This window comes from Carassius carassius, chromosome 12, assembly GCF_963082965.1.
Source record: "Carassius carassius chromosome 12, fCarCar2.1, whole genome shotgun sequence".
NCBI classification, from domain to species: Eukaryota; Metazoa; Chordata; class Actinopteri; order Cypriniformes; family Cyprinidae; genus Carassius; species Carassius carassius.
Window position 1 is genome coordinate 7,452,647 of NC_081766.1, and position 15,402 is coordinate 7,468,048.

The window sequence follows — 15,402 nt, forward strand, 5'->3', positions numbered from 1 at the left end:
AACGGCGCTAGGTAACGACATTATTTTTTCAGTAACGGGGTAATCTAACTAATTACTTTTCCCGTCGTTACAACGCCGTTAACGTTACTGAACGTTAAATGCGGTGCGTTACTATGCATTGATTTAATATGCAATCCGAACGCACCCCTGGCTCACACAGCGAGTGAGCAGGTGGGTTAATAACGAGATAAGCGATTATGATTGGCTAAGGCAGAGTCATGTGTTTCATGGTAGCCAATCAGAGCCAGTGTTTTTACACAACACGGCAGCGGCGCCAAACACACACACAGTCACACACACACGCAACAGCTACACAGAGATTCGCAGCAGCAGGAGAAATGGCGAGTCAGGAGCAATCAGATGAAAAGTTGGCATTTTCAAGGTGGAGTCAAAGGCAAGAACGTGCATGTAATGTGTGACACACACATCTACAAAGCTAGTGGCCAAAAACACTTTTCTTACAAAGAGTGCAGGATAAAACTATTGCTGTCTGTTGACGTGCAATAAATCTCGAAAGATATGTACGAACACCTGTCTGTTCTACTTATTTCAACTGACTTGTGAAAACTGCTAAAAAAAAAAAATTATTTTACATATAGCAACTTTTTTTTTTTTTTTTTTTACAGTAACGCAAATAGTTACTTTCCCTGGTAACGAGTTACTTTTATTATAGAGTAATTCAGTTACTAACTCAGTTACTTTTTGGAACAAGTAGTGAGTAACTATAACTAATTACTTTTTTAAAGTAACGTTCCCAACACATGAATTAACACATGTGGAATTATATACACAACAAAAAAGTGAGAAACAACTGAAAATATGTCATATTCTAGGTTCTTCAAAGTAGCCACCTTTTGCTTTGATTACTGCTTTGCACACTCTTGGCATTCTCTTGATGAGCTTCAAGATGTAGTCACCTGAAATGGTCTTCCAACAGTCTTGAAGGAGTTCCCCGAGAGATGCTTAGCACTTGTTGGCCCTTTTGCCTTCTGTCTGCGGTCCAGCTCACCCCTAAACCATCTCGATTGGGTTCAGGTCCGGTGACTGTGGAGGCCAGGTCATCTGGCGCAGCACCCCATCACTCTCCTTCTTGGTCAAATAGACCTTGATGCCTTCAGTGTGACTCTACAATTTTCATAGTCATGAAAATAAAGAAAACTCTTTGAATGAGAAGGTGTGTCCAAACTTTTGGTCTGTACTGTATATATATATATATATATATATATATATATATATCTATATATATTGGCTTTAGAAAACAAATGCACTTTAAAAAAAAATTTCAAATAACAAAAATTTATTTCGACTTGTCTTTCTCTTTCTTTAAAGAGGAGCAAACTGAATCAGATTCCCACTAAGTACAGTCGCTCCGAGTCTCTGAAGTTTCTGATTTTGACTGTGATTTCCATCATCTGTATAACTGGAGTATTGCTGGCATCCAGTGTGATCTACTGTCTGCGTCACCGCTCTCATCACAAACTCAAAGAGAAGCTCACCAACCTTGGATCTGACCCCACCACTGACGCCACTGCTTCCTACCAGGTAGCATAGAGAGTGTGTGTGTGCAGGGCTGTTTGTTTGAGGTTATTTCCTTGATTGATATATGAGATTTCCATCTCTCTCTAGGAACTGTGTAGGCAGCGAATGGCAGTAAAACCTCCTGTAGAGAAGTTGGATCCTAGTCACTCTTCTCGTATAAATAGTGTGTCCTCTCAGCTGAGTGACGGCCCATTGCCAAGCCCCTCTGCACGCACTAGCACCTCCTCCTGGAGCGAAGAGCCCGCCCACTCCAACATGGACATCTCTACTGGTCACATGATACTGGTACATGCTTAAACCAACACACGAGAACACTGTTGAAGTTTTAAAATGCAACACAGTTGCCTTTATTCAGTGATAACTGGTACCATGGCAAAGCTTATATCTTCATTAACAAACATTAAAACCTTTTTTTTAATGAATGTATCATTATGTATTGTCTTGTAAAATACCAATGGAAGGATAAAAAATAAGACATTAACTCCTAAGTATTACAATGTAGTTTTAAATCTTGTTTTAATTTCATTAACTTATTTAAAATCATAACATTTAATTTTTTTAATTTATTTTTTCAAATGTATTATTGTTATTTGTTGTTTATTTGTAGTAGCTATTAGAGCGAGGATTGACAAATGAAGTTCATTAATGTTTTATAAAAATTAAAATGCTCAGATATTTCTGGTATGTAAAAAAGCATAAGATTGTTATTGTTTGTTAGTGATTAATGTATAATTATAATGTCTTTTTTTTTTCATATTTAAAAAGAGGTCACTTACACTCACCAAGGCTGTATTCATTTAATAAAAAAACTGTGAAAGCATTAAATATTGTGTAATATAATTACAATAGTGAATTACAATTATTAAATTAAAGTAAAATAACTATTTTTCATTTGCATATATTTTCCAATTAAATTTATTTGTGTGATGGCAAACCAGCTATTAAACTTAGCTGAAATAAATTATTTAAATTCTTAAAAAAATAAACAATATACTGACTCCAAACTATTTATATGGTAGTGTGAGTTTCCATTTCATTGGGGACTATTGAATTCTCTTTTGCCATTGGATAATTGTACAATACTCTCAAAAACATCCTAAATGTTTCTCTATATACACAAAAGGCATATATGGAGGACCACCTGAAAAATAAGAATCGTTTGGAGTCGGAGTGGGAGGCTCTGTGTGCGTACCAGGCTGAGCCCAATGCCACCACCATTGGCCAGAGAGATGGCAATGTCAAGAAAAACCGTGCAAGCACAGTCATAGCCTGTGAGTCACACACACACAAACATATCCTGCTTTGTTTATTCATGTACTGTAACCATTAGTGTATTATTGAACTTCTGTGATGTAACTGAACTTTTCAGGTTTCACAATAAAATGTGTGTTTGTTTGTTTTATTCAGATGATCATTGCAGAATAACTCTGAAGGTGGAGAACAATCAAGGCAACTCGGACTACATCAATGCCAGCCCAATCGTGAGCCAAAACTACATACAATACTTCAGCAGAAAGCAACAAACTGTAGATCAATCAGCACACTACATATAGAGTGCAAACACTACTACATCACATACTGGATAAACCATTAGGTTTGCTGCAGGGTGACTGCATCTGTAGAAAATACTTAGAGTTAATTACTTTGGATAGAATGCATTGCTTGTCTGTGGACCATGAAAAAACTAAGAAACTGAGACTTGCTTTATCACCACTATATGCCGAAGACACTTAACTGGTTGCTATTTGCTGTCACAGTTAATGTTATTTTACAAAATATTTAGCCGTCAACCTATCTCTCAGAACCATGCAGTATAGTAAATTTGCATGAAGCAAGTTGTATGCAGTCCAGATTTTATTAACACGTTTGCAGCATTAGCTGATTTGCATAAATGAATTGAGATAATAATGCAGACAGTGCATCCAAATAAACAACACTATTAGTGGGCGTAATTCATTCTTTGAGTTTGAATTCTCTTTCTCATGTGTATTATTTAAACCACATTCAGCCAGAGTATATTTAATGCGGAAGGGTTGATTGAGTTGTTTCTTACTCTTAGATGGATCATGACCCACGTAATCCTGCATACATTGCCACTCAGGGCCCACTGCCCTCCACCGTGGCTGACTTCTGGCAGGTAAACTGCATTATTTGTTTGTAAGCTTACATAAATGGTTTGGGCAGTCTTGTAGATCGTGTTGGGGAGTGTGTTCATGTGTGATCTCTAACTCAAGGTCTGGGAGAGTCTGTGTGTGTGCAGATGGTCATGAAGAGTGCGTACGGGATGTGTCTGTGTAATGTGTGTGTTCTCGTGCAGATGGTCATGCAGTGTGTATAATGTTGTGTGTGTTCTCTTGCAGATGGTCTGGGAGAGCGGTTGTGTGGTGATTGTCATGCTGACTCCTCTCACTGAGAATGGTGTGAAGCAGTGTTACCACTACTGGCCCGATGAAGGCTCCAACCTCTACCACATTTATGAGGTACTGTACATGCAAATATTGAATATACAAAGTGAGGATAGCTACCGTATTTTCCGGACTATAAGTCACACTTTTTTTTCATAGATTGGCTGGTCCTGCGATTTATAGTCAGGTGCGACTTATTATTTATCAAAATTAATTTGACATGAACCAATAGAAATGAACTAAGAGAAATGAACCAAGAGAAAACATTACCTTCTACAGCCGCGAGAGGGCGCTCTATGCTCCTCAGTGCTCCTGTAGTCTACAACTGTGCAGCATAGAGCGCCCTCTCGCGGCTGTAGACGGTAATGTTTTCTCTTGGTTCTTGGTTCTAAATAAATGCGATTCATAGTCCAGTACGACTTATAAATGTTTTTTTCCTCGTCATGATGTATTTTTGGACTGATGCGACTTATACTCAGATGCGACTTATAGTCTGAAAAATACGGTACTTGTGGGATTTTGTTCTGCTGTTTTGGTCTTAGGTTGTAAATATTAGCTTATACAAAGAGTTTTCTGTCATATTTGAACACATTTGTTCAGCTCTGCTGATAGGATTTCATTACATCTGCCTTCGTTTGACATGATACATCAAAGTTTTAACTACTTTTGAACTTTAAAACTCCACATTGAATAAAATAACAATATATTAGTTATTGTTCATCTGTATCAGCCACGTGTACCAGACTTTTTGAGCTCATACACCATATTTTTAAGCATCAGCATGGCAAAATGATGCCAGTGAATACAAAATCACATGAAAAGAGATTGAATTTTATCCAATCAGGTGCCAGAAAAAGACACTTTTTATTGATCTCCAGTTTGCACAGACCCCACAAAATGTTTCATTTGTGGACATTTCTAAATGTTTATTCCACATTCCATTTCAATATACTTATGCTATAAAAAGAGATGGATTGTGCATTAAATATACACAGTATAAAAGTCTGTAAATGTTAAATTTGTCAGCACAGATCCAGACTTGATAAAAATGTCTTTAGAATGTATTCTCTGCTATTACTTTATATAAATATGGCAGATAACACATAAAAAAATCATGTGACTTGAATGAATATATAAGTAAATAGTATGTTAAGGAATCAATACGTAAAACATGTAAATAACATTATGGCATCAGTAATAGAGAAAATTGCTAAATTATTGGGTTTAAGGTTGTTCTTTTAAAGGGTTAGTTCATCAAAAAATCAAAATTATGTTATTAATAACTCACCCTAAATTTTAGATTTAGTCCGAGAGCTCTCAGTCCCTCCATTGAAAATGTGTGCACGGTCTACTGTCCATGTCCAGAAAGGTAAGAAAAACATCATCAAAGTAGTCCATGTGACATCAGAGGGTCAGTTAGAATATTTTGAAGCATCGAAAATACATTTTGGTCCAAAAATAGCAAAAACTATGACTTTATTCAGAATTGTCTTCTCTTCCGTGCCTTTTGTGAGAGAGTTCAAAAGTAAGCAGTTTGTGATATCCCGTGCGCGAACGAATCATTCGATGTAACCGGATTTTTTTGAAACCGTTCACCGAATCGAACTGAATCGTTTTAAACGGTTCGCGTCTCCAATACGCATTAATCCACAAATGACTTAAGCTGTTAACTTGTTTAATGTGGCTGACACTCCCTCTGAGTTAAAACAAACCAATATCCCGGAGTAATTCATGTACTCAAACAGTACACTGACTGAACTGCTGTGAAGAGAGAACTGAAGATGAAATATAAATATATAAATATTTATAAATATAAATATTCAGGTTGTTAGGAAATTACAATACAAAATGTTATTGTTAACAATTTTATTTTAATTCTATCATCATTTACTCCCACTCAGAACTATATGAATTATTTTCTTCTGTGGAACAAAAAAGTATGATATTTTGAGAAAATGTCTCAGATTTTCATAGTAATAACTGCAATTAAATGCAAATTCAGAACACTGTAATGGACAGACACACAACAACAACAACATGACAACATTTTGGGTTAAGCTTTCTGTATTTTTTTCTATCCTGCCCACTGTGTGATATTTTCACTGCTATGTCATGCTGTTTGGTATATTAACTCTTTTTTTCCTCATATGTGTGTGTAGGTTAATCTGGTTTCTGAGCATGTGTGGTGTGATGATTTCCTGGTTCGGAGTTTTTATCTGAAGAACATGCAGACTAACGAGACCCGTACGGTCACGCAGTTCCACTATCACACCTGGCTAAGTGACCAAACGCCCGAAACTAGCCAAACCCTGCTTGACTTCCGCAGGTACGCCTATGAAAGCATGAGCGTGTGCACGTGTTCCCTGTTTGTTGTGCAAGTGTGTGTGTGTGTGTGTGTGTGTGTCAGCTCCTGAGCGGTTGCCAGTGTCATTTTTGTGGTCGTGCAGCTAGTTCACTGGCTCCAGTTGCATAGTCACAAAAGTGATCATTGACAACTGTGACTCTGCATCCAAGTGCACCCTGGGATTCCAGCCCCTTTCTCTCTCTTTACCCTAAATCTGTTCAACCTTTCTGTCTGCTAACATCTGACCCATGATTTCCTCCTTTTCTTCCCCTCTTAACTACAGTTCACTGCTCTCTCTGTCTTTCTTATTTATTCTCTGTTTCTCCAATCAGAATTGTTGTGTTTTGTTCCTGGCCCTGCCCCCGTTTATGCTCATCTGAATAAACCTAGCAACAGGGTTTATAAGCATAAACCAGTAACATATCTGAAGCTAATATGACTCTATGATTGTTCGGATCAGGTTTTGTCTATACTGTGCTGACCAAACAGCTTAGTAAATAGAATTGTTTCATAAATTAATTAATAGAATAATGAATAATGTTTGAATGAAAATTAAAAAATGCCTAGAGGTGTGTATTAGGGTTAGGTTCAGGGGTTGGGGATGGAAAATATTTTTAGCTTAGTATAAAGTCAATGGAAGACAATGGAAAGCTCTCGACATGAAAGAAAAACAAACACCATGTGTGATTTATCCTATGTAATTAATCTTCTTTAATCCCTAAATCCTCAAATGATAGTGTTTTTAAAATATTGTTGATGTCAAAACCTTCTTTTAATGCCTTAGAGAGCATATTAATATAAAAAATTCTTACTGATCCCAAAATTTTGAACAGTATTGTATTTCATTTTTTGTTAATGTACTTTATTACATAAAATATACTCAGCACTTCATCCTTTTCTATAGAGCTTATAGCTGTATCTGAAATCTTTTTTCAGGTTTCATATGTCTGTGTGTCTGTGTTTATGATTGTATGTATGACTTCTTTCCAATAGGAAAGTAAACAAATGCTACCGTGGAAGATCCTGCCCTGTCATTGTTCACTGCAGGCAAGTACAAACACACACTTGAATAATGTGATATTTGATATATAGTTTTTGACATTTATACTGTAATATTACTTCCAGTTAGAGAAGCCACAACTTCTGTCAACTTTATAAAAATATTTTATGCAAGAAGTAAAATACAGTAAATAGATAGTTTATTCGAAACAAATGTTCACTAAATGAGCAAAAGCAAAAAGGATTTTAAATAATTTTCATATTTGTGTGACAGTGCACAATAATAAAAAGAGATATTTACCAACGTGTTTTACTAAAACATTAAAGAAAAAAAAGAAAAGAAAAAAATGTTTTCTTTTGCCATGAAATGTTGGAAACATTCACAAGTGAAATGCCCTATACACAACCATTAACTACTTTTTCAATTTTTATTTAAAACCCAACACAAACTCTCAGATGTTCCTCTTTCAAAGTGCAAAAATGTAAATCAGCATGCCATAATCAGGGCACTTTTGGCTTTGTAAACATGGTTTTAAGAGTACAAAAGCTAAAGATGCACCTACTCGCCAATGCTGTGTTTGTTGTGTCATGCGGTGGCCGCAACTACCAAAAGACAGATGGTTGGAAGAAAACATGTTTGGCTGTTTTCCTTGCCCATGGTGTCATAATGACATCAGTAGGAAGACAAAGTCGTGTGAGAGGCAGAACAAGTTGTTACAGTTTGACTAAAAGGTAAAAAAGACAATGTTTATTAAAGGAACAGTTAACCCAAAAATGAAAATTTGCTGAAAATGTATTCAGATTCAGGCCATCCAAGATTTAGATGAGTATTTTTCTTCATCAGAACAGATTTTTTACCATTACATCACTTTCTCACCAATGAATCTGCAGTGAATGGGTGCCCTCAGAATAAGAGTTCAAAAAGAAGATAAAAACATCACAATAATCCACAAGTTATGTGGATTACTCAAGCCTATCAATTAATGTCTTGTGAAGTGTAAAGCTGCATTTTTGTAATAAATCCACCAAGTTGTCCATAATCCGTAATATTGCTTTTCCAGTGGAAAGTGATCTTGCCTTAATCAGGAGTGAAATATGCACCACTGAAAAAAAAAAAGCGAATAGTTTCAGTTGATTTTGATGTGACAACAGGGTATGGAGTTTTTCACTAGAGGAAGTGCTATTATGGATTATGGATTGTTGTAGACTGGACTGGTATTTTAAAGTTAAAAGGCTGTAATGATAGATTTGTTTCTTACAAACACTCAGCTTTTTACTTCAAAATACATTAATTGATGGACTGGAGTCGTGTGGATTATTGTGATGTTTTTATCAGCTGTTTGGACTCTCATTCTGACGGTACCCATTCACTGCAGAGATTCCATTGGTGAGCAAATTATATAATGCTAAATTTCTCCAAATCTATGCTTATGAAGAAACAAACTCATCATCTACATGGCCTGAGGGTGAGTAAGTCTGTAATTTGTCTCTTTTTTCTAAATGTAATTATTTCTATTTTATTATCTTGCTTTTTTCCATCAGTGACGGAGCAGGTCGGACTGGGACGTACATTTTGATTGACATGGTGTTGAATAAAATGGCCAAAGGTAAAGACAAAGAAAGCTGATTATCAGATATCAGTGGGTGTTCAGTAATATTTTTCACATTGTGGAGGTCAGTATAAATATTGATACAAAATGCTTTGCTTCACAGGTGCAAAAGAGATTGATATTGCTGCTACGCTGGAACACCTGAGAGACCAGAGACCCGGCATGGTTCAGACCAAGGTATATTCACACACATACCCACAAATACTCTGAAACACACAATCTCTTTTCATGCTGACACATGCTGTGTCTGTGTCTTTCTCAGGATCAGTTTGAGTTTGCACTGACGACTGTAGCTGAAGAGGTGAACGCTATTCTCAAAGTCCTGCCACAGTGATACTTCCTTTCTTCCTACTTTTCTCTTTCTGTATGTAAACTGGTCCCATTTCTGAGAGGATATATGTCCTAAAGAATCTATTTTGTCTGTAAATTATATGTAATGGTAATTAGGAATTGTGTATTGTTTTAATTTTGTGTAATTATAAAAACTTCATTTTATTTTTCTCTGTCATTGTTTCAGAATTTAATTACTCTCTCATCATTGCTATTTATTTTGCATATTGCACAGAAAACAGGTCAGATCTGTTCATAATATATAGTTAATTGGACCTGAATTGATTAAACTAATCTGTATGTGCTTCACTATAGAACTGTTTTTATGAGTTGTGACAACTAAAGTTTATCTGATCATTAGAGACTCGTACAAAGCTAAAAACATCTTACATTAAGACAATTGCTGCCTTTCCAAGCCAAGGAAACGCTCACTAAATCATGATGTTTAACTTGACCCAAACTTTTATTGTAAGACTATATACTCTTGGGAGGTACTACCACTTTAATTTGGTGTTAAAATTTTATCTGTGCACACAAAAAGTGTGGAGAGCAAGAAGAAATGCATGCAGGACTGGTGCAGTTGTGCTTTATGAACTTCCAGCAAACTTGTGCATAGAAAATGTAAACAAATAAAGACTAAATTGTTATTGTGTGATTCTGGCAGATTACAAATACAGTGATCTCCATGCTTTTATCAAGAAGTTTCATGAGTATAAGGAGTAGCTCAGATCAATAAACATCCACAAGAGCAAAAAAACATTCACTTTAATAAGAAGCATCAAAGCAAACAAGAGAATAAGGTTCTGGATAAGGGGCCTGACTTGAAAAACACCTTCTACACCAACATGTAAACCTATATCAGGCTGTTTCTGCAAAGATTCATTAGCGGATATGCTGTAAAAGAGATTTTGTGATGTTCTAACATGTCTGTTTTGACTGTACGAGTAATCATTGTTAAAACCTCAGTGATGAGATCGATCATTACTAACAAGCTCATCTGTATGACTAAGTTTAGTCTGTGGATATTTCAATTCAACATTAACAGACTATCAGTGTGTATTGCAACTGAATAACTGAAGCTGTTTTGATCCTGTGCAGCTCCATAATAAAGTTTCATGTGTCTGTTAAGTAAAGCACAAAGTCCCGAGTGTTTAAACACGCATATGCACATTCATTCTCAACCATGTGTTTACACACAGTTTAATAAACTAATTATTTTTGCATTTGACATTGGTGAAAGCTTATGTTGTTTCAAGCTAGCACAGCTAACCCATCTTTGGAAACATCAGTTACAAAAAGAACTTATTTATAGTTTTAGCAGGCTGTTTTTTTAGAAGATCCAGTAACACTACAGATCACACTTTAACCATAGAGACTGTCTTTATAGAAATGCACAAACTGTTCATGATAGGGAAAGAAAATCTATATTTGAGAATTTCTGCAAGTTACTGCATGATGCTGTTTTTTTCTTTTCATAATTTAAGTTTCTATTGGATTTTCTATACAGTATATTGCATCATATGCATTTTATGGAGCAGTGTTTTCTGGTTAAGTCTAGATGGGATACAGCCATGGCCAGATTGTCCTGCTGTGCATGGGTCATGGGACATCAATACTGTGTCATTTTTGTTACGCTGATGCTGAACAACAGTTAATTACTGTATTTGCATTATTGTAAGGTAAGGTTTAATGTTGGGGGTAACATCTAATAGGTAGAAAATGTAATTTATTTTTATTTTCAAGCTGTAGCTGTATCCTTGCTAGCCACAAGATTTCTCTTCTTCCTTACTCCTGGCAAAAGAAGGTATTTATTGAAATATCTCATCTTTTTATTTTCTTAATTTCACCACAGTGAGTACATATTCTTTATTTTAATGCGTCATTGCCTTAATAACATGTATATTAAACACTATTTCAGAAACTGACATCTGAAGACATGCAATGTGAAACGTGTTGGGTATAATGTAGTGGTTGTTTTTTTTTATAGATAATTTAATAAAGTGTGTTAAAAGTCAGAGTCTCTCTCTCTCTATTAATTAGAGAACACAGAGACTATATAATCTCACTGTAGTGTTTAAGTGCTCCATTACCGTGATTTAAATATACAAATTACAGAAGCAAAAGAAACATCCAAACGTTGAGTGGCAGAGACTTCTATTTTGTAAACTGTGACTTTTGAACAGGAAGTTTCAGTGTCATCTGTAGCAGGAGCATTTTCAGGGGTCCTTTAAAGTCCTGCTGTGTCTCTGTGGTCCTGGTGAAAATGTCCGCGATAATTCCTCGTATCGAGCAGCTGTCGTCGAGGGTTGTTCGTGTTTTGGGCTGTAATCCGGGGCCCATGACACTGCAGGGCACCAACACATACCTGGTCGGGACAGGCAAGAGGTAACGTACGACAACACTTAATGACGATAAATGTTCTTGTTTGAGTTATTTGCCACGTACAACGCATTTATTAACATATAACAAGTGTGTGAATGTTTAATGTCTGTGTGTGTGTTTCAGGCGAGTGTTAATTGATGCAGGCGAGCGCTCGGTACCGGAGTATATTGTCAACCTGCGCGAGGCTCTGAAGCAGCAGGAGACGTCCATACAGCACATTATAGTCACACACTGGCATCACGACCACACTGGAGGAGTGCCGGATATACTCACAAACTTCCACACAGGTGAGTAATATCTGTGTTGGAATACAGCTTTTGACATTTGTGCCCCAAATATGTAGCTATTACTTAATAATGTAATGTAAATATCATTATCTTAGTATGAAAACCATTGTGTCTATGAAAACTCCTCAATAATGTAGACGCATGTGTTGCAGATTCAGAGCTGAAGGTCAGTAAACTCCCTCGGTGTCCTCCACAGGAAGAAGCGATTGGAGACCAAAAGAAGAAATATTCATATCTTAGTGATGGTGATGTGATAGAGGCTGAAGGGGCAACATTACGGTAAACACACACAAGAAACATTTCTTTTTATCTGTGTTGAAAACTGTTGTGCTTTTTAGTGGAATCTGGAATACATTTTTTCCAGTATACTTTTGATGAATAGAAAGAAATATTTTGGGGCAGTGGAAGTCTTTACTGTGACTCCCGATCAATCTAATCCATTCTTTCAGAAAAAAAATATTCGTTTCTTGAAAAAAGTAATACTGATCCCAGACTTTTGAACAGTAATGTAGAATAAAATATTATATTTACTCACACAGATCCTGAGCCTTAAAAGCCTGTATTTACATAAATGCATTGGGTGAATTAGTGTGTAAGTTTATAAATGAAAAAGAGTAGTCTTTTTTTTTTGTTTATTTTGAGCCCGTTTGTTTTTATATTTAATGTGCATGTAGGGTGCTGTTTACTCCCGGACACACAGATGATCACATGGCATTATTCCTGGAGGAGGAGCAAGCTGTGTTTTCAGGTGACTGTATTCTTGGAGAGGGAACGGCTGTGTTTGAGGACCTCCATGATTACATGAAGTCACTGCAGAAGCTCCTCAGCGTGAAGGCTGACCTCATATATCCAGGTAAGTGCATGTGCTTTTTTTCAGAGTGCTTTTTACATGACATTTTCAGTGACACTAAGAAGTGTTTGTTTGTGTGTCAGGTCATGGTCCAGTGGTCCAAGATGCTTGTTCTAAGATATGTGAGTATATAACTCACCGCAATGCAAGAGAACAGCAGATCCTAAACGTTCTGCAGGAGAACAACAGAACTGCGTTCACCTCCAGCGAACTGGTTAAAGTGGTGTACAAGGTTCAACTCTTTTCTAAATGATCTTATAAATCCGAAAGCATTTACATTTCTAGTATTTAAAACATTGCAATACAGTTTTGACATTGTCAAACCTGCAGTCCACAAGGAGAGAAAAGGAAACAACAGTGTGGATCAAACTTATAAGACTGAACTTTAAATAAATAAATGTAGGTCTAGATCATTAATCATGAATACAAATATGTGACTTTGTGAACTCCTTTGTCCAGATGGGGGACAATCCACATGGCATTCTGAAACTCATGTTTATTTTATAAATTCAAATTCCCCTTGATTTGTTATGCTGATAATGTCAATTGTAATGAAAACATTTGTATGAAATCCTAAAACTGCAAAAGAAACATGTTTTTACCAAAAGTCTCAGATGCTTGTTCCTCGTTGTATGTGAAGTTAACTTTACATTTGTTGGTTCTGTTTAAGTGTTGACTGCTTTAAAAGAAAAAGAATGAGAGTACATTATTTATAAAAATGTTAAATTATAATTTTCTAAACTGTGTACATTACATGATTTTCATGTGCTTTTTTGTTGTCTGTATGTCAGGAGACCCCAGAACACCTGCACAGAGCTGCAGAGTTTAACTTGCTGCACCATTTAAAGAAACTCCACAAGGAAGGAAAGATCTGTCTGGGTATGCGTGAGTGCATGCATGCAGGTGTTTATTTGTGCATGTATATGTGTGTGCAAATGTGCTCTAATTTCTGACCGTGTTAATGTTATTTTTTTTCCCTTGCAGCTGAAAGCTCAAATGAAAAGAAATGGAAGATCAATTTGTGAAGGTTTTTTTTACCCCACACACTCATCACCTACAGAGACTAATAGGGCTGTCCCTGTGAAGTGAGATGGACTTAAGGGGACACTGGGACTAGTCACTTTTTCAAATGTTGACCTTCTGTGATAACCTGCTCTGATAGGAGGCTATTTACATTTTTTAGCAGACCCATTTTTCCAAATTGCCTTAACAAATGACCACGTTCAAAAACTAGAATAAATGCAACACAAAACAATTCATAAACTGGAAAAAATTTAACAACCCTTGTAATCCAGTGAAATTTAATTGTCCTGGATGTACAGTCGTGGCCAAAAGATTTGAGAATTACATAAATATTGGAAATTGGAAAAGTTGCTGCTTAAGTTTTTATAATAGCAATTTGCATATACTCCAGAATGTTATGAAGAGTGATCGGATGAATTGCATAGTCCTTCTTTGCCATGAAAATTAACTTAATCCCAAAAAAAACCTTTCCACTGCATTTCATTGCTGTCATTAAAGGACCTGCTGAGATCATTTCAGTAATCGTCTTGTTAACTCAGGTGAGAATGTTGACGAGCACAAGGCTGGAGATCATTATGTCAGGCTGATTGGGTTAGAATGGCAGACATGACATGTCAAAAGGAGGGTGATGCTTGAAATCATTGTTCTTCCATTGTTAACCATGGTGACCTGCAAAGAAACGCGTGCAGCCATCATTGCGTTGCATAAAAATGGCTTCACAGGCAAGGATATTGTGGCTACTAAGATTGCACCTAAATCAACAATTTATAGGATCATCAAGAACTTCAAGGAAAGAGTTTCAATTCTTGTAAAGAAGGCTTCAGGGCATCCAAGAAAGTCCAGCAAGCGCCAGGATCGTCTCCTAAAGAGGATTCAGCTGCGGGATCGGAGTGCCACCAGTGCAGAGCTTGCTCAGGAATGGCAGCAGGCAGGTGTTAGCGCATCTGCACGCACAGTGAGGCTAAGACTTTTGGAAGATGGCCTGGTGTCAAGAAGGGCAGCAAAGAAGCCACTTCTCTCCAAAAAAAACATCAGGGACAGATTGATCTTCTGCAGAAAGTATAGTGAATGGACTGCTGAGGACTGGGGCAAAGTCATATTCTCCGATGAAGCCCCTTTCTGATTGTTTGGGGCATCTGGAAAAAGGCTTGTCCGGAGAAAAAAAGGTGAGCGCTACCATCAGTCCTGTGTCATGCCAACAGTAAAGCATCCTGACACCATTCATGTGTGGGGTTGCTTCTCATCCAAGGGAGTGGGCTCACTCACAATTCTGCCCAAAAACACAGCCATGAATAAAGAATGGTACCAAAACACCCTCCAACAGCAACTTCTTCCAACAATCCAACAACAGTTTGGTGAAGAACAATGCATTTTGCAGCATGATGGAGAACCGTGCCATAAGGCAAAAGTGATAACTAAGTGGCTCGGGGACCAGAATGTTGAAATTTTGGGTCCATGGCCTGGAAACTCCCCAGATCTTAATCCCATTGAGAACTTGTGGTCAATCCTCAAGAGGCGGGTGGACAAACAAAAACCCACTAATTCTGACAAACTCCAAGAAGTGATTATGAAAGAATGGGTTGCTATCAGTCAGGATTTGGCCCAGAAGTTGATTGAGAGCATGCCCAGTCGA

The 15,402-nt window shown here is 36.9% G+C and overlaps 2 protein-coding genes across 3 annotated transcripts in view; both read left to right on the forward strand.

Moving 5' to 3' along the window:
• LOC132154604 (receptor-type tyrosine-protein phosphatase N2-like) overlaps positions 1 to 10,455 on the forward strand; it is a 29,915-nt gene extending 19,460 nt beyond the window's left edge. Inside the window, exons 13-23 of one of the 2 annotated variants that reach the window (XM_059563236.1) lie at positions 1,330 to 1,542; positions 1,627 to 1,824; positions 2,663 to 2,810; positions 2,947 to 3,020; positions 3,599 to 3,676; positions 3,900 to 4,019; positions 6,104 to 6,270; positions 7,282 to 7,335; positions 8,830 to 8,894; positions 9,001 to 9,074; positions 9,160 to 10,455. In XM_059563236.1, coding sequence (XP_059419219.1) covers positions 1,330 to 1,542; positions 1,627 to 1,824; positions 2,663 to 2,810; positions 2,947 to 3,020; positions 3,599 to 3,676; positions 3,900 to 4,019; positions 6,104 to 6,270; positions 7,282 to 7,335; positions 8,830 to 8,894; positions 9,001 to 9,074; positions 9,160 to 9,231 — 1,263 coding nt within the window. In that variant the 3' untranslated portion in view covers positions 9,232 to 10,455. Of the gene's footprint in view, positions 1 to 1,329; positions 1,543 to 1,626; positions 1,825 to 2,662; positions 2,811 to 2,946; positions 3,021 to 3,598; positions 3,677 to 3,899; positions 4,020 to 6,103; positions 6,271 to 7,281; positions 7,614 to 8,829; positions 8,895 to 9,000; positions 9,075 to 9,159 lie in introns of those variants that run through there. The other variant, XM_059563235.1, reaches the window with a different exon arrangement.
• A 935-nt stretch (positions 10,456 to 11,390) lies between these two features.
• On the forward strand, positions 11,391 to 14,059 carry LOC132154606 (endoribonuclease LACTB2-like). Its single transcript, XM_059563239.1, has 7 exons — positions 11,391 to 11,612; positions 11,733 to 11,896; positions 12,049 to 12,175; positions 12,571 to 12,749; positions 12,830 to 12,978; positions 13,538 to 13,625; positions 13,731 to 14,059. Exons 1-7 carry the CDS (start codon positions 11,491 to 11,493, stop codon positions 13,769 to 13,771), a joined length of 870 nt encoding a protein of 289 aa, XP_059419222.1. The 5' UTR covers positions 11,391 to 11,490; the 3' UTR covers positions 13,772 to 14,059.
• The last annotated feature ends 1,343 nt before the right edge of the window (positions 14,060 to 15,402 follow it).